The 17,234-nt window shown below is 47.8% G+C and overlaps 1 protein-coding gene across 11 annotated transcripts; it reads right to left on the bottom strand.

The window, feature by feature from the left end:
- Positions 1–1,186: 1,186 nt before the first annotated feature.
- On the bottom strand, positions 1,187–16,728 carry ZNF789 (zinc finger protein 789). 11 transcript variants are annotated; one of them, XM_058442993.1, is made up of 6 exons: positions 16,007–16,431; positions 13,527–13,667; positions 12,998–13,075; positions 9,712–9,838; positions 5,276–5,389; positions 1,187–2,947 (listed from the first exon to the last, which is right to left on the bottom strand). In XM_058442993.1, the coding sequence occupies exons 1-6, from the start codon at positions 16,064–16,066 to the stop codon at positions 1,935–1,937; spliced, it is 1,533 nt and encodes a 510-aa protein (XP_058298976.1). In that variant the 5' UTR covers positions 16,067–16,431; the 3' UTR covers positions 1,187–1,934. The 11 variants fall into 11 exon arrangements, 9 of the variants coding, with proteins under 9 accessions (XP_058298976.1, XP_032611846.1, XP_058298987.1 ...); XR_009214605.1 differs by lacking the exon at positions 5,276–5,389 and adding an exon at positions 5,566–5,680 and having other exon boundaries at positions 2,806–2,947; positions 16,007–16,433; XR_009214606.1 differs by lacking the exon at positions 1,187–2,947 and adding an exon at positions 5,566–5,680 and having other exon boundaries at positions 5,349–5,389; positions 16,007–16,433.
- Between the last annotated feature and the right edge of the window lie 506 nt (positions 16,729–17,234).

Here is a 17,234-nt window from a genome sequence, read left to right as displayed (position 1 = left end):
GACTTCGGCAGGGCCCACGGCACCTATTACAAATACTGACTTACAACTCTTTTTTTTTTTTTTTTTTCTTTTTTGAGACGGAGTCTTGCTCTGTCGCCCAGGCTGGAGTGCAGTGGCACGATCTCAGCTCACTGCAACCTCCACCTCCCAGGTTCAAGCGATCCTCCTGCCTCAGCCTCCTGAGTAGCTGGGACTACAGGTGTGCACCACCACACTCGGCTAATTTTTGTATTTTTTAGTAGAGATGGGGTTTCACCGTATTGGCCAGGCTGGTCTCAAACTCCTGACCTCATGATCCACTCGCCTCGGCCTCCCAAAGTGCTGGGATTACAGGCATGAGCCACTGCGCCGGGCTGACTTACAACTCTTACCAGAATCTAACACATTCATTTTAGATTATGGGCAACTTTTTTTTTTTGAGATGGAGTCTTGGTCTGTCACCCAGGCTAGAGTGCAGTGGCGCAATCTCAGCTCACTGCAACCTCTGCCTCCCGGGTTCAAGTGATTCTCTTGCCTCAGCCTCCCAAGTAGCTAGGATTATAGGCGCCTGCCACTGTGCCTGGCTAATTTTTGTATTTTTAGTAGAGACGGGGTTTCACCATCTTGGCTAGGCTTGTCTTGAACTCCTGACCTTGTGATCCACCCGCCTTGGCCTCCCAAAGTGCTGGGATTACAGGTGTGAGCCACCACACGCAGCCTGATTATGGGCAACTTTTAGTTCTTCATACCTCACTAGTTACTAGTGAGTAGCCCTTAGTTTAGTTTAGTTTTGTTTTTTAAGTCTATACATTAGCAGGTAATAGTTGTATGTAATACAGGAAAGGCATTCTTCTTCAATCATTTTTTTTTTTTTTTTTTGAGATGGAGTCTCACTCTGTTGCCGAGGCTGGAGTGCAGTGGTGTGTTCTTGGCTCACTGCAACCTCCACCTCCCAGGTCCAAGCGATTCTCCTGCCTCAGCCTCCCAAATGGCTAATTTTTGTATTTTCAGTAGAGACGGGGTTTCACCATGTTGGCCAGGCTGGTTTTGAACTGACCTCAAGTGATTCTCCAGCCTCAGCCTCCCAGAGTGCTGGGATTACAGACATGCGACACCACACCTGGCCATCTTCAAACCTTCAATCATTCACAACCCATGCAATGGTCCCCAGCCTGGCGACCACAGGGCAAAGCTTCTGTGGCTCCCTTCTGCCTTAACTAGACTGGAGGGAATGAGGGCACAGAGGGTGCAAGAGAGTGGACACAACAGCCTAATAACCTTTTCCCTTTTTTTTTTTTTTTTTTTTGAGATGGAGTCTCGCTCTGTGGCCCAGGCTGGAGTGCAGTGGCACAATCTCAGCTCACTGCAAGCTCCGCCTCCTGGGTTCATGCCATTCTCCTGCCTCGGCCTCCCGCATAGCTGGGACTACAGGTGCCCGCCACCACGCCTGGCTAATTTTTTTATTTTTTTAGTGGATACGGGGTTTCACTGTGTTAGCCAGGATGGTCTCGATCTCCTGACCTTGTGATCCACCTGCCTCGGCCTCCCAAAGTGCTGGGATTACAGGCGTGAGCCACAGCACCCGGCCCTCTTTTTTGAGACAGCCTCACTCTGTCACCCAGGCTGGAGTGCAGTGACATGTCATGGCTCGCTGCAGCCTCGAACTCCTGGGCTTAAGCAATCCTCCCACCTCAGCCTTCTTAGTAGCTGGGACTGGAGGTGTGAGCCACCACACCTGGCTTTGTTATTTTTTGTAGAGACAGGATCTCACTGTGTTGCCCAGGCTAACATTTCCTTTTAAGCGTTTCTTCACTACAGATTGGCTACACAAAGAGGGCTCCCATAGAAAAACCCTTTGTTACATTTATTGCTTTTCATAGAAACAATCACGTGATACACACTTGAAGTAGAGGTTTATAAGTTCTAGTCCTCCAATGACTGCTTTCCAGTTAATATCACGTAGATATCTGTCCTTTGTGAGTGCCCTGGTGCTTAATAAAGCTTGTGTGCCACTTGAAAGATTTTCCACATATGATGCATTGGTAGGGTTGGCTTCCAGTGTGAATGACCTGATGTCGAAAAAGATTCCTCTTAAAACTAAACGTTTTCCCACAATCTCCACATTGAAAGAATTCCTCCTTTGTATGGATTCTTTGATGCTGAATGAGATCCACATTCCGACCAAAGGACTGTCCACATTCACTGCATTTGTGGGTGTTCGGTTTACTGTGAATCTGTTGATGACATAGAAGGGTTGAATGCCGGCCAAAGGCTTTTCCACACTCAAGGCATTTATGGCGTTTTTCTCCACTGTGGATCACCTGATGTCGAATAAGGGTTGAATTCTGACTAAACGTTTTTTCACATTTGCTACATTTATAGGGTTTTTCTTTGGTGTGAATCCTCTTATGTTCAACAAGATACGCGAGCTGCCGAAAACACTTTCCACAGTCATGACATCTGTATGGCTTGTTTTGCAGGTGACACTGTTTATGGACCGTAAGAGCTGACCGCTGTCTGAAGGCTTGCCCACAGACCTTACACTCAAAAGGATTCTCTAAAAAGTGAATTCTTTGATGTTGATCAAACCATGCCTTACGCCTAATGACTTTTCCACATTCACTGCATTCATAAGACTTTGCTCTTGTGAGAATTTGCTCGTGCCCCAAAAGCAAAGATCTTTGATTGAAGGGTTTGCCATCCTCATCATATCTGCCCTGCTTCCACCTTGTTTGTGCGTTCTGATCTTGAATAAGGTTAAGGTTTTGAAGGAAGCCCCTGCTGTATTCATCACCACTAGTAGGGAAAGTAAGCCTGCAACTGTCCACAAATTCTTTACACTTATGTAACTTTTCTGAAAGTTTCTCAGCTGATTCCTGCATTACCACTGATATCTTATATGACTCTAAATCTTCAGAAAATTTCTGTTTTGGAGTTAGCTTTTTCATCTTGTGTCTGGCTTCAGAACCTAGCCAAATAACAAGAAAAGATGTAAATGACCTATTCACTGCAGAAGAAAAAAAGGAAGAGAAGCCAACTGTTAGGGGTCTAGGATAATCAAATGAAGCTAAGAGGTGATCTCTTGTTTACATCATCAGACTCAAGAGGCCAAAACTCTGAAATTTTTTTTTGAGATGGAGTCTCTATCGCCCAGGCTGGAGTGCAGTGGCATGATCTCAGCTCACTGCAACCTCTGCCTCCTGGGTTCAAGTGATTCCCCTGCCTCAGCCTCTGGGGTAGCTAGGATTACAGATGCCAGCCATCATGCTCAGCTAATTTTTGTTATTTTTAGTAGAGACGGGGCTTCACCATGTTGGTCAGGCTGGTCTCGAACTCCTGACCTCAGGTGATCCACCCACCTCAGCCTCCCAAAGTGCTGGGATTACAGGTGTGAGCCACCGCACCCAGCCCAAAATTCTGAATTTCACTGGACTCTTCACTCTCATAACAAAAAGAGCTCTCGGCACCAACAAACTCACTAAAAATGTACGAGTGTGTATGCCAGAGAATGTGAGAGCAGAGCCCATCACCATTATTAGAAAAACTTACTCTAGGTACTCAGTGGTGCCAAATAAATATCAAAGAGGTAGCATGTTATGCTTCAAGATACATGCTTTTTGTTTGAGACATGCCCAGGCTGGAGTGCAGTGGCATGATCTCAACTCATTGCAACCTCCAATTTCTGGGTTCAAGAGATTCTCATTCCTTAGCCTCCTGAGTAGCTGGGATTACAGGCATACACCACCACGCCCAGCTAGTTTTTGTATTTTTAGTAGAGATGATATTTCGCCATGTTGGCCAGGCTGGTCTCAAACTCCTGGCCTCAAGCGATCTGCCCGTCTCAGCCTCCAAAAGTGCTGGGATTACAGGTGTGAGCCACGGTACCCAGCCTAGATACATGTTTTTAATAATTCTAGGTGAAACATCTGCTTAAAAATGGACAAAGTATAGGATAGAATAGAAAAGGAACCAGAGGGAAGTAGGGACAAAAGCCAACTGAATAGAGCAATGGGTCTCAACTAGGGGTGAACAGGGTTTGGACAATGTCTGGAGACATTTCTGGTTGTCACACCTGGGGAGGTTCAACTGGTATCTAGTGGATGCAGGCCAGGGCTGCTACTCAACATCCTAAAATGCACAGGACATGCCCCCATCCTGCCCCCAAAGAATTCATCAGCCCAAAACGTCAGTAGTGCCATGGAGGAGAAACCTTGGATGTGAAAAACAGGAGCAGCTGCATCAGGACATAGTAAGTAGAAAAATGCAGATGTCAGGAAATACAGGAGTAATATGAAAACAAAACAAAGCAAGGGAACAAGAGGCAGCACAGAGAGAGGACAAGTAATGAGGGTGGAATCAAGGGGCATCTAGAGTGCTCTAAGAGCTGTCACTTAGAAAACACTAGAGCATCTGCATCGGATCAGCACTTTTTCCTGCAGGAGAGAGAGGATAAGCGTTCTAGACTTGAAGTCAAACCCCAGTGTCCACCTCCCAACTGTGAGAGTTCTTTTTTGAGACAGTCTTGCTCTGTCACCCATACTGGAGTACAGTCATGTAATCTCAGCTCACTGCAACCTCTGCCTCCCAGGCTCAAGCAGTCCTCGCACCTCAGCCTCCTGAGTAGCTAGGACTACAGGCATGCGCCACCACACCCAGTTTAAATTTGTATTTTTTGTAGAGATGGGGTTTCACCATGTCACCCAGGGTGATCGTGAATGCCTGGGCTCAAGTGATCCTCCTGCCTCTGCCTCCCAAAGTGCTGGGATTACCGGTGTGAGCCCCCATACCAGGCCTGTGATATATATATATATTTTTAAATTGAGACAGAGTCTTGCCCTGTCACCCAGGCTGGAGGGCAGTGGCGTGATCTCAGCTCACTGCAGCCTCTGCCTCCCAGGTTCCGGCGATTCTCCTGCCTCAGCCTCCCAGGTAGCTGGGATTACAGGCACACGCCACTACGCATGGCTAATTTTTGTATTTTCAGTAGAGACAGGGTTTCACCATGTTGGCCAGGCTGGTCAACTCCTGGCCTCAGGTGATCCGCCCGACTTGGCCTCCTAAAGTAGGATTACAGGAATGCACCACGGCGCCCAGCCAAGATTTCTTAATCTTAGTTTCTTCATCTGGGAAATGGGGATGCCGATCTTCCCCCCACTTCACAGGGCAGTAGGGATGAAGAAGTGGGATAATATATGCCCAGCACCTGGCTCAGCGTCTGGCACACAGAAGGGGCTTCACTAACGTGCCTTCCCTTCCTCTTCCTGATTCCACTCGCCTGGGTCTCTTCCTCACCCACCTGGGCAAGCACTACCGGAAGCCTTCCTATTCCCAGCTCTCGGTAGATCCAGGATCCACTGCTCGTCCCAGTTCTCCAGCTGACAGATCACCTCAGGTTTGGGAAACTGAAATCCTACTCATGGGGAAGTAAATGGGATGTGGCCGTTAGTGAGTTACAGAGACATGGCCCGGGGCTTAGTGGCAAGCAGAGATAAGGACAATAATCAAAAGTGGTGGTGAGAATAGAGATTGGCACAATCTTTGTAAATATCTGGCAGTCTTTATTGAAAGCCTGAACAATGTTCATACCTTTGGCTGTGGTCATTTCACTCTTAGAAATATAGCCTAAAGTACAATTGCAACCAAGATGAATGTGCCAGAGACGTTCAGCACAGTGGTACTGCAGCATCAAACTGGAAATAAACTGAATATCAAAAGGGAACAATTAAATCAAGCGTAGCACATTAATGCGATGAAGGCATAAGTATTAGGCAGATATTAAAAATCCTTGTATTCAATTGTTTTTTTTTTTATTTTTGAGACAGAATCTTACTCTGTCACCCAGGCTGGAGTGACAATCTCGGCTCACTGCAACCTCAGCCTCCCAGGATCAAGTAATTCTTCTGCCTCAGCCTCCCAAGTAGCTGGAACTACAGGCACAGTGCCCCCACGCTTTGCTAAGTTTTGTATTTTTATTAGAGATAGGGTTTCACCATGTTGGCCAGGCTGGTCTCGAACTCCTGACCTCAGGTGATCCACCCGCCTCAGCCTCCCAAAGTGCTGGGATTACAGACTTGAGCCACTGTACTTAGCCAACTATTTATTTATTTATAAATTTATTTATTTATTTATTTTGAGATGGAGTGTCTGCTCTGTCGCCCCCACCCGGCTAATTTTTGTATTTGTATTTTTATTTATTTATTTATTTTTGAGACGGAGTTTCACTCCTGTCATCCAGGCTGCAGTGCACTGGCACCATCTCTGCTCACTGCAACCTCCGCCTCCCGGGTTCAAGTGATTCTCCTGCCTTGGCCTCCCAAGTAGCTGGAATTACAGGCATGTGGCCACCATGCCCAGCTAATTTTTGCATTTTTTTTTTTTTTTTTTTTTGAGACGGAGTCTCGCTCTGTCGCCCAGGCTGGAGTGCAGTGGCGCAATCTCGGCTCACTGCAGGCTCCGCCTCCCGGGTTCACGCCATTCTCCTGCCTCAGCCTCTCCGAGTAGCTGGGACTACAGGCGCCCGCCACCACGCCCGGCTAATTTTTTGTATTTTTAGTAGAGACGGGGTTTCACCGTGGTCTCGATCTCCTGACCTCGTGATCCGCCCGCCTCGGCCTCCCAAAGTGCTGGGATTACAAGCGTGAGCCACCGCGCCCGGCCAATTTTTGCATTTTTAGTAGAGATGAGGTTTCACCATGTTGGCCAAGCTGGTCTCGGACTCCTGACCTCAGGTGATCCACCTGTCTCGGCCTCCCAAAGTGCTGGGATTACAGGCGTGAGCCACCGTGCCCGGCCCAACTATTTATTAAAATAGAAAAACACTGCCTATATATTTTAAAGCAGAATACAAAACTCATGTATAGCATGATCCAAATTTTTTTTTTTTGAGACGGAGTTTTGCTCTTGTTGCCCAGGCTGGAGTGCAATGGCAGAATCTCGGCTCACCACAACCTCCGCCTCCCGGGTTCAAGTGTTCTCTCCTGCCTCAGTCTCTGGAATAGCTGAGATTACAGGCATGTGCCACCACGCCCGACTAATTTTGTATTTTTAGCAGACACAGGGTTTCTCCATGTTGCTCAGGCTGGTCTCGAACTCCCGACCTCAGGTGATCTGCCCCCCTCCGCCTCCCTCCCAAAGTGCTGGGATTACAGGTGTAAGCCACCATGCCTGGCCCCAAATTTTGTTTTAAAAAACTATGTAGTGTGTATGTTATGTGTGTGTAAATAATTAATACAGTTTGAACATCCCTAATCCAAAATGCTCCCAAATCCAAAACTTTCTCAGCGCTAACCTGACAAAAGTGGAGAGTTCCACACCTGACCTCATGTGACCAGTGGCAGTCAAAACGCAGGTGCACAACACAGTTAATTCAGCCTTCCCCAGGGTAAAATAAAGGGACCTTCAAGCTACATGTCTAAGGTGTATATGAAACAAAAGTGAATTTCTTGTCAGATCCTCAAATTATCTTATTATATATTTATGAGTATTCCAAAATCCAAAAAAAAAATCGGAAGTCCAAAACACTTTTGGTCCCCAGCATTTTGGATAAGGGATCCTTTCCCTGTAATAGACACATAGACGGACTGGGAAAAAGTAAACCAAAATGTTAATAACAAGAGTTATTTCTGGAAAGTAGGCCTGCAGGTGATTTTTATTATCTACTCTATTTACTGATGTAGTTTCCAAAATTTCTATAATGAAAATTATTTTTAGAACTAGTAAAATCCATAAAAGAAGGCAGTGATATAGTAAAGAAGCACTCTCAGCTGGGCACGGTGGCTCACACCTGTAATCCCAGCACTTTGGGAGGCCAAGGTGGGCAGGTCACGTGAGATTGGGAGTTTGAGACCAGCCTGACCAACATGGCGAAACCCCGTCTCTACTAAAAATACAAAATTAGCTAGGTGTGGTGGCGCATGCCTGTAATCCCAGCTACTCAGGAGGCCGAGGCAGGAGAATCACTTGAACCGGGGAGGCAGAGGTTGTGGTGAGCTGAGATCACGCCATTGTACTCCAGCCTGGGCAACAAGCGCGAAACTCTGTCTCAAAAAAAAAAAAAAAGCACTCTCAAGTGTTACTATTGGATATGCAAAACAGTACAAAGTTTGTTGAAGAATCATTCAGTAATCAATAAAGATTAAAGTGCCATCTCATTTAACTTCAAAATTCTGATTTTGGAAAAGTATCTTGGAAAATGATAAAAAATTCATACAAAGATTTATACTCAGAAACATCTATTCAAACATTATAAATACACAAGTAAACCAACGAACAAAAACAAAGCCAAGCTCAATGTTCCCACATGGGAAAACAATGAAATATTATTATGGACCACACAATGGAATTATATTATGCTCGTTTACTGATTCTGTGGGGAAATGCTGATACAATAATGTTAAATTTAAAACAGTTTACAGGATTACACATAGAATATGCTCAGCTACTTTTGTAAAGGCATAGGAAAAAAAGACTGGCAGGAAACCTTCCAAAATATTAACAGTGTTACCCATGAACACTTTCCTCTTCTCCTCCTCCTTTTCTATGCCTTCCATGTACTTATGTATGCTCTTGTAATGCTTTTAAAGGGAAAATTAAAATTATAAAAATCCAGAGGTGGGTGGACGATCCCACAAGAGGTGGTCAAGACTCTGTGCTAAGAGTGTCAGTGCAAGGGTTAAACATGTGGCCCCAGAAAGAAAACTATTTAGCAAGGCAACTCCCACAGTGGGAGACTACAGTGGAATAGGACAGGGTAGGCTCCTGAAAAGATGGAAGCAGTGAAGGTTCAGAAATGAGGTTGGTTGAAAATCATTTCCTGAGCACCCACTAATGTTACACACCAAGAAGTTACCCATTTCCAAGAAAGAAAAAGACTTTCAAGAGCATAAGAAGTGAACTTTTGGAATGTAAATCTACCATAATTCTCAACTCCTGGAGGTCTTACAGATGAGGAACACAGAGTGAGAGTGAAGAACGCATGAAGTGTCTAGGTCTGAGCCCTAACACAACACGACTATTCACTGTCCCCAGTCCCTTATGTGAAACCCTTAGGACCAGATGTGTTTCAGGAGTCAGAATTTTTCCAATTTCAGAAAGGTGACCTGGTGTAAATATTTTACATAACGTATCATCCCCAGTAGGGTTTGGAGTGGTGCCCTTAAATACACTGTTATTTTTGTTGTTGTTTTGTTTTCTTTTGAGAGGGAGTATCGCTCTGTCACCCAGGCTGGAATGCAGTGGCATGATCTCGGCTCAGTGCAACCTCTGCCTCCCAGGTTCAAGCGATTCTCCTGCCTCAGCCTCCCAAGTAACTGGGACTACAAGCGTGCACCACCACACCAGGCTAATTTTTTCATCTTAAGTAGAGATGGGTTTCACCATATTGGCCAGGCTGGTCTCGAACTACTGACCTCATGTGATCCACCCGCCTCGGAATCCCAAAGTGCTGGGATTACAGGTGTGAGCCACCGCACCTGGCCTACACTGTTATTTCTGAAGTTGGATATACAGATATGCACACCAAGTTGGAAAAATAAAGACAATAAACAGTTTCCTGTAGGATGAGGTCAGGTTTCACTGTGGTGATGTCTGGTCAGGGCTTATAGCCACACAAGTTATGAAAAAAACTTTCGGTTTTCACCGCTTTTTCTGATTCTGGAATTGCAGATAAGGGACTAAGGGCTTGCACAGACACTCAGAACACAGACAAAGCCCAATCTTCAAGCCGTGTCCTACCCAGCAAGACCATGTTCCTGTAGTTCTCCAACATCACATCTCGGTAGAGGTCCTTCTGACCCAAGTTGAGGTGGCCCCACTCCTCTCTGGTGAAGTACATCGCCACATCCTCAAACGAGAGCAGCTCCTGGAAAAGTAGCTGATAAAGGTAACTGCCATTCTTAAAATAACTTATGCACAATGATTATTCCACAGGTGAGGAAACCGAGGTTTGGGAGGTAAAGAGTGTGGGCCAAGGGCACCTAATTCATAAGGAATATATTCGGGGCTCCTTTCAGGCCTGATGGCCCTCAGGCCAGACATGTGCTGGCTTCCATACCACGGGGTCAACACAATTAATCTCTAAAGGGCCAGATGGCAAATATTTTAGGCTTTTCAGGCCCTCTGGTCTCTGTTCCAGTTCCTCAAATCTGCTGTTGATTTGAGGAACAGCAAATCAACAATCTGAGGAACAGCCTTCGTGTTGGAGCACAAAAGCAGCTGTGGACAACAAGTAAGCGAATGGGCACAGCTGTGTTTCGGGAAACTTTACCAAGCAGTCCAGGGCAGTTTGCTGACCCCTGCTCTATAAAAATAACCTATTGCTTCTGCCCCAGGTTCCTTAGGAAAGAGATGAGGTCACTGGGGGGTTGGTTAATGTGCAGACTATTTACAAAGGGATGAATAGTCTCAATGAACATGAACAAGAAATGTGGAAGCTCGCAGGTCCTGGCCACCCTGGGGAACCAGGGCCTGCTAGGTCTGAAGGGGTAAGGTGGGGAGGGCTGCTGGAGCCCAGAAGGCTGCTGGAAGGGGAGCAAGACTGCAGCTGCGGCCGAACAGGATGCAGCCACACCCATGGCACAGCTCAGTGGGGAGGGAGCCATGGGAAGAGAAACCCAGCCTCAGTTTTCCCCAGGCCTCCGGAGCCCTGTCCCCCGTCCTCCAACCCACTTCATCCCATTGCCACAAGCCAAGCAGATGCTGGAGACCAGGGGAGCCCGTTGCTGGAGAATATAAAAGGTACAGACCAAGGCGCAGATGCCTGGGGAGCATATCCAGAGTGGGCAACGGTGGACACAGCACAGTGAGCACAGGGGACATTACATCTGCAAGTGACTGCCCCCTCCAGTGGGCTGAGCACTGAAGCTGCCACACTCTCCCTCCCACACCACTGCAGCCCTCAGGGCAAAGGGGCCCAGTGGCTGTCTACACACTCTCTGCTCTCACAAGACACTGCATGGGTTCAGAGGGGATGTGTGCAGGGAAAGGGCAAACGTTTGCTGTCCTGTAAGTGGTCAGTAACAGGAAATGCCCACTCCCATCCTGAGAAGCTTCACGTAGCTCCCCTCTGCAGGCAGACACCAGAACCTCCCAAGTTATACGGACTTTCTTTCCTGCCTATCAAACCTGAGTTCTACTGCTACGGTTGCAGGCCCTTTCTCACCATTATCCAGAATGTCACTCTTTTACCAGAGCTGCACTGCAATGTCCTCAATCTGACCTACTCAGCCATCTGCATTCCCGCACCTGCACAAGGTTAACAAGCATGGGAATAAAATGGCTTCATCTCCCAGAGTCATCGTGGCATGGTAACTCCTGTCCTAACATCCACAATAGGTTCTCAGAAACTGATTTTTAGCAAAAGTATGTACAGCAGCAGGTCCTTGAATAACTTTGTTTCACTGTAACACTGATGGAAAAAAAATGGTTTTGATATACATAGTTTCCCTTAAAGTTGCAGTTTCCAAGAACCCATCAACAGCTAGGACTTGTACATTGATAGCTGGGCACCAAATGTTGCTTAAAAGTTTCATTTTTTGTTTGTTTGGTTTGTTTTTTTTTTTTTTTTTTAAAGACAGTTTCGCTCTTGTTGCCCAGGCTAGAGTGTAATGGTGCGATCTCGGCTCACTGCAACCTCCACCTCCTGGGTTCAAGCGATTCTCCTGCCTCAGCTTCCCAAGTAGATGGGATTATAGGCATGCGCCACTACACCCAGCTAATTTTTGTATTTTTAGTAGAGATGGAGTTTCACTATATGTTGGTCAAACTCCTGACCTCAGGCAGTCCACCCACCTCGGCCTCCCAAAGTGCTGGGATTCCAGGCATGAGCCACTGGGCCTCTCCTTTCTTTCAAACTCAGTCTCTTCTAGGCTGGGCGTGGTGGCTCACACCTGGATTCCCAGCACTTTGGGAGGCCAAGGCTGATGGATGGCTGGAGCCAAGAGTTTAAGAACAACCTGGGCAACATGGTGAAACCCTGTCTCTACAAACAATACAAAAATTAACCAGGCATGGTGGCATGTACCTGTGGTCCCAGCTACTTGGGAGGCTGAAGTGGGAGGATCACCTGAGTCTGGGAAGGTCAAGGCTGCCATGAGCCATGATCATGCCACTGCATTCCAGCCTGGGAGACAGAGTGAAACTCTGTCTCAAAAAAAGACAAAACACAGGCTGGGCACGGTGGCTCAGGCCTATAATCCAAGCACTTTGGGAGGCTGAGGTGGGCGGATCACGAGGTCAAGAGATTGAGACCATTCTGGCCAACATGGTGAAACCCCATCTCTACTAAAAGTACAAAAATTAGCTGGGCGTGGTGGCACTCGCCTGTAGTCCCAGCTACTCGGGAGGCTGAGGCAGGATAATCACTTGAACCCGGGAGGCGGAGGATGCAGTGAGCTGAGATCGCGCCACTGCACTGCAGCCTGGCAACAGAGTGAGACTCCGTCAAAAAAAAAGACAAAACAACTCAGTCCCTTCTAATCACCCTCCATAATGCTACAAATTCAATAACTGACTTTCCATTATACCCTTTCATAGGAACAGTTCAGAATTTATTATGAGAAGTTCCTTACACATCTATCTCTCTAATCAGGTTGTAATCTCCTACAGGTAAGAGTTGATCTCTCAGCACAGAAGATGGCACCTGGAGCGTACAGCAGTAGGTGCACAATAATGCTCACAGACAGAAACGATGGGCAACTACTGCAGTAATAAGAGCAATAACGTAACACAGTGCTAAACTGTAACCAGATACTGCACAAAGGACTTCACAGGGTGTTTTTCACTGAATCTTCACAACTTGCTATGATAGGCACTCTCACTGACCCATTTTACAGAAAAGAAAACTGGAGCCGGAGTATTTCTGTAACTTGCTGAAGGGAGCCCATGTGACTCCAGAGGCTAAGCTCTCTACATCACACTAAGAAGGAAAACTCCCCGCATTGATCAAGAGGGCTCAATCTGAGGAAGGAGCTGCTGGTGGCAGTGACTATGCTGACGAAGCAGAGGGGGAGGCACAGCTCACCTTCCCCCTGGCTGGTGGGAACATGGCTTCCATGGCCTGGTCTTTTGCAAGGGGTGGGATCCTGGGCGTCAGGCTGAGCTGGAGAAGAAAAAAAGATAGTCAGTAAGGCCAGCCCTAATTTGAAGCTCTCTTGGTTGGCAGATCTGGGACCAGGAATTCCAACGGGGCCCACAGACAAAGCTTAATACAAAGTCCCTGTGTTTGGTGTTGGAACATGTGATGAAATGCATGAGCCGCTACAATAAGTCTAGGAATTTCTGAGGCTAGATCAATTTCCCAAGCTCTATCTAAGAGAAACTGCAGCCCTGCCCTCACCTTCTCCCTAGAACATGTCATCCTCAGCACCTCATATACAAAGGGACAGCAGATAGACCACATATAAACATAGCACTCTGGCCAGGCACAGTGGCTCAAGCCTGTAATCCCAGCACTTTGGGAGGCTGAGGCGGGTGGATCACGAGGTCAGAAGATGGAGACCATCCTGGCCAACATGGTGAAAGCTTGTCTCTACTAAAATACAAAAAATTACCTGGGCGAGGTGGCATGCGCCTGTAGTCCCAGCTACTTGGGAGGCTGAGGCAGGAGAATCGCTTGAAGCTGGGAGGCGGAGGTTGCAGTGAACTGAGATTGTACCACTGTACTCCAGCCTGGTGACAGAGCGAGACTCCATCTAAAAAAAAAAAAAAAAAAAAAAAAAAAAAATAGCACTCTGATCCACACCCTGCAGCAACCAGCTCTGGAAGCCAAACCATAGCCTCTGAGGCACCGGCCCCAAATCAGGACTTGATCAATAATAGCTTTATCCAAAATTTTGCTCCCCACTCCCTTTATAGGACCAACAGGAGAAGGCTAAATGCTCCCCTCCCCTATCACACAGGATGTCTGAGTCTAGTTATCCTACGGATTCTAGTTCACCAGCTTTTCTTTTTCTAAATCTACTTACGTATTTCCAACCCTGCTCCTATAGCCAGCTCCACCTGCTGACAAGCCCCCTCTGAAGGTGTTCTGAAGGGGTCACTCAACTCTCACCTCTAGCCTGGTGATTTGCTAGCAGGATTCAGCAACAGTAACAATTACAGACTTGCTATTTTTTTTTTTTTTTTTAAACAGAGTTTCACTCTTGTTGTGCAGGCTGGAGTGCAATGGTGTGATCTCTGCTCACTGCAACCTCCGCCTCCTGGGTTCAAGCGATTCTCCTGCCTCAGCCTCCAGAAGTAGCTGGGATTACAGGCGCCCGCTGCCATGCCCAGCTACTTTTTTTGTATTTTTAGTTGAGATGGGGTTTCACCATGTTGGTCAGGCTGGTCTTGAACTCCTGATCTCAGGTGATCCAACCACCTTAGCCTCCCAAAGTGCTGTGATTACAGGTGTGAGCCACTGTGCCCAGCCTACAGACTTGCTTTCTAACTCAGGGTGAATTTTAATGAAATTCACTTTCATTTTAATGGATGCCCCTCAAACACAGTTCACCTTCCCTGAAAACAGTTTAGAAGACCCTTTGCCTTTTTTTTTTTTTTTTTTTTTTTTTTTAGGAGTCTCCCTCTATCACCCAGGCTGGAGTGCAGTGGTGTAATCATGGCTCACTGTAGCTTCCAACTCTTGGGCTTACGCAATGCTCCTGCCTCAGTCTCCTAAGTAGATGGGACTGCAAGAGCGCACCACCACGCCCAGCTGTTTGTAGTTTTTTTGTAGATGGGGCCTTGCTATGTTGCCCAGGGTGGACCCTCTGCCTTTTAAGCAAAGAGGTACACTCTAAAAACTATCCTGATCAATGGCTCCAAGGCTGGAGCAGAGGCCTCATCCCTTTCATTCTCTACACCAAACTTGTCCAACCCTCAGCCTGTGGGCCGCATATGGCCCAGGACGAGTTTGAATCCAACCCAACACAAATTTGTAAACTTTCTTAAAACCTTATGAGATAGGCCGGGCGCGGTGGCTCAAGCCTGTAATCCCAGCACTTTGGGAGGCCGAGGCGGGCGGATCACGAGGTCAGGAGATCGAGACCATCCTGGCTAACACGGTGAAACCCCGTCTCTACTAAAAATACAAAAAATTAGCCGGGCGTGTTGGCGGGCGCCTGTAGTCCCAGCTACTCGGGAGGCTGAGGCAGGAGAATGGCGTGAACCCGGGAGGCGGAGCTTGCAGTGAGCCGAGATCGCGCCACTGCACTCCAGCCTGGGGGACAGAGAAAGACTCCGTCTCAAAAAAAAAAAAAAAAAACCTTATGAGATTGTTTTGCGATTTTTTTTTTTTTTAGCTCATCAGCTATTTTTAGTGTTTGTGTATTTTATGTGTAGTCCAAGACAATTCTTCTTCCAATGTGGCCCAGGGAAGCCAAGAGATTGGACACTCCTGCACTGTATTTACTGAGTATGTCTGTGAAGGCTGTACATCTGAATGTCAGACTTGCTAATGAAAAATTAAATGGAGGCCATGTTTTGGGTACGGCCCTAGGCCAACCACCCACAGCCACGTAAGGCATTTAAAATACATTGATTTCTCCGTTGAGTTCAGGAGTTGGAGACTGCAGTGAACTATGATGGCACCACTACACTCCACCCTGGGTGACAGAGCGAGACCCTGTCTCTCTTAAAAACAACAGGCCGGGCGCGGTGGCTCACGCCTGTAAATCCCAGCACTTTGGGAGGCCGAGGCGGGCGGATCGCGAGGTCAGGAGTTCAAGAACAGCCTGGCCAACATAGTGAAACCCCGTCTCTACTAAAAATACAAAAATTAGCCGGGCATGGTGGCGCGTGCCTGTAGTCCCAGATACTCAGGAGGCTGAGGCAGGAGAATCGCTTAAACCCGGGAGTTGGAGGTTGCAGTGAGTCGAGATTGGGCCACTGTACTCCAGATTGGGCAACAGTAACACTTCGTCTCAAACACAACAGCAACAACAATTCCTTATTTCCCTGAAAAGTGTGCGCTGACCAGGAAAGCTTTTTTCTCGTTCGCATGATAAACTGAACCAATCAGCTACAGATGCAAGGCTGATCCAGCTCAACTTACCCTAGAAGGAATGCACGTTAATAATGGCCAATTACAATCAAGATCACTGCACTTCCTCATTTAGCTTTCCAAGCTGCCACTGGAACAATTTGCCAGCTGTTCCTCTGCATGCACAATAAACTCTTAAAACTTTAGCTGGAAGGGACTGTTAACTTTTGACAAAATCCAAAATGCCGCTTCACAATCACGTGAACACCTTCCACTGACAACCACAGCTCATCTCCCACTCTAACAAAACCAAGTCCCGGCGTTCACCAGCCATTCATTCTTCGGACTTTGCTCCTCTCACTGCTGAAGACTTGACACCGCCGAAAATACTCAAAAGCCGGTGCCACGGGCCCCGAGAGCCGCCGCACAGGCCCGGAGCGTCCCCTGAGAGCCGGGGGTCTCCGCAGTGGCCTCCCCCCTGCACCCACGCCCCCCACAACACTCGTTTCCTTCTCCCCAAACCTGCTGACGCCTCCGAATCTCCGCCGCGCCGCCTCCACCAGGGGCTGGGCTCTCCTCTCGGGGTTCCTGGGCCCGACCTGGGTCTGTCGGGTCCGCGCCCCTCAGCGAATCACCCCTTACCCGAGCAACGGACACAACCACTCTGGCAGCCTCAGAGCCTCTCACTGGCTCCACCTGCGCGCGCCGAGCGAAGCGTCCCTGCCAGCGGCCCCTCTAGGACCGCGGAGGCTTCGAGACTCTCTTGTCAGACAAAGAGAGTGGCGCCCGCGCGAGTGGGTCCGAACCAATCAACGGCCTCCCTCCCCGCCCAGACCAATCAACGGCCGCAGACAGCACCGGGAGCGTCACGTGATGGACAGGGCCCCGCCCCTCCTATTTAATCATAACAATTTAGAATTATTCTATGATTCAAGAGCGACGCAATTCGTTTCTTTGGCTGTGTGTTTGTGGAGGGGAGTAAGGTTATCAGATAAAAGAAGAAAAATGGGCGAGGCGCGGTGGCTTACGCCTGTAATCCCAGCACTTTGGAAGGCAGAGGCGGGCGGATCACGAGGTTAAGAGATTTAGATCGGCCGGGCGCGGTGGCTCACGCTTGTAATCCCAGCACTTTGGGAGGCCGAGGCGGGTGGATCACGAGGTCAGGAGATCAAGACCACGGTGAAACCCTGTCTCTACTAGGCGTGGTGGGGGGCCTGTATTCCAGTATTCGAAGGCTGAGGCAGGAATGAGTGAAACGCAGGGGGACTTGCAGTGAGCAGAGTGAAACCCCTTCTCTACT

This window comes from Hylobates moloch, unplaced genomic scaffold (assembly GCF_009828535.3).
Source record: "Hylobates moloch isolate HMO894 unplaced genomic scaffold, HMol_V3 SCAFFOLD_1, whole genome shotgun sequence".
Taxonomy (NCBI): Eukaryota; Metazoa; Chordata; class Mammalia; order Primates; family Hylobatidae; genus Hylobates; species Hylobates moloch.
Note: the sequence above shows the minus strand (reverse complement) of the source record. Positions and strands in the feature narration are given on the sequence as shown.

What these genes read in the sequence shown, in the direction of transcription:
- ZNF789 (XM_058442993.1), bottom strand. Translation starts at nt 16,066, where the DNA reads ATGAGGAAGTGCAGTGATCTTGATTGTAATTGGCCATTATTAACGTGC. An exon ending in TCCCACCAGCCAGGGGGAAG is followed by an intron (nt 9,839 to 12,997) that starts GTGAGCTGTGCC and finishes CTACTTTTCCAG; the next exon opens with GAGCTGCTCTCGTTTGAGGA. An exon ending in CAGGAACATGGTCTTGCTGG is followed by an intron (nt 5,390 to 9,711) that starts GTAGGACACGGC and finishes CCCCATGAGTAG; the next exon opens with GATTTCAGTTTCCCAAACCT.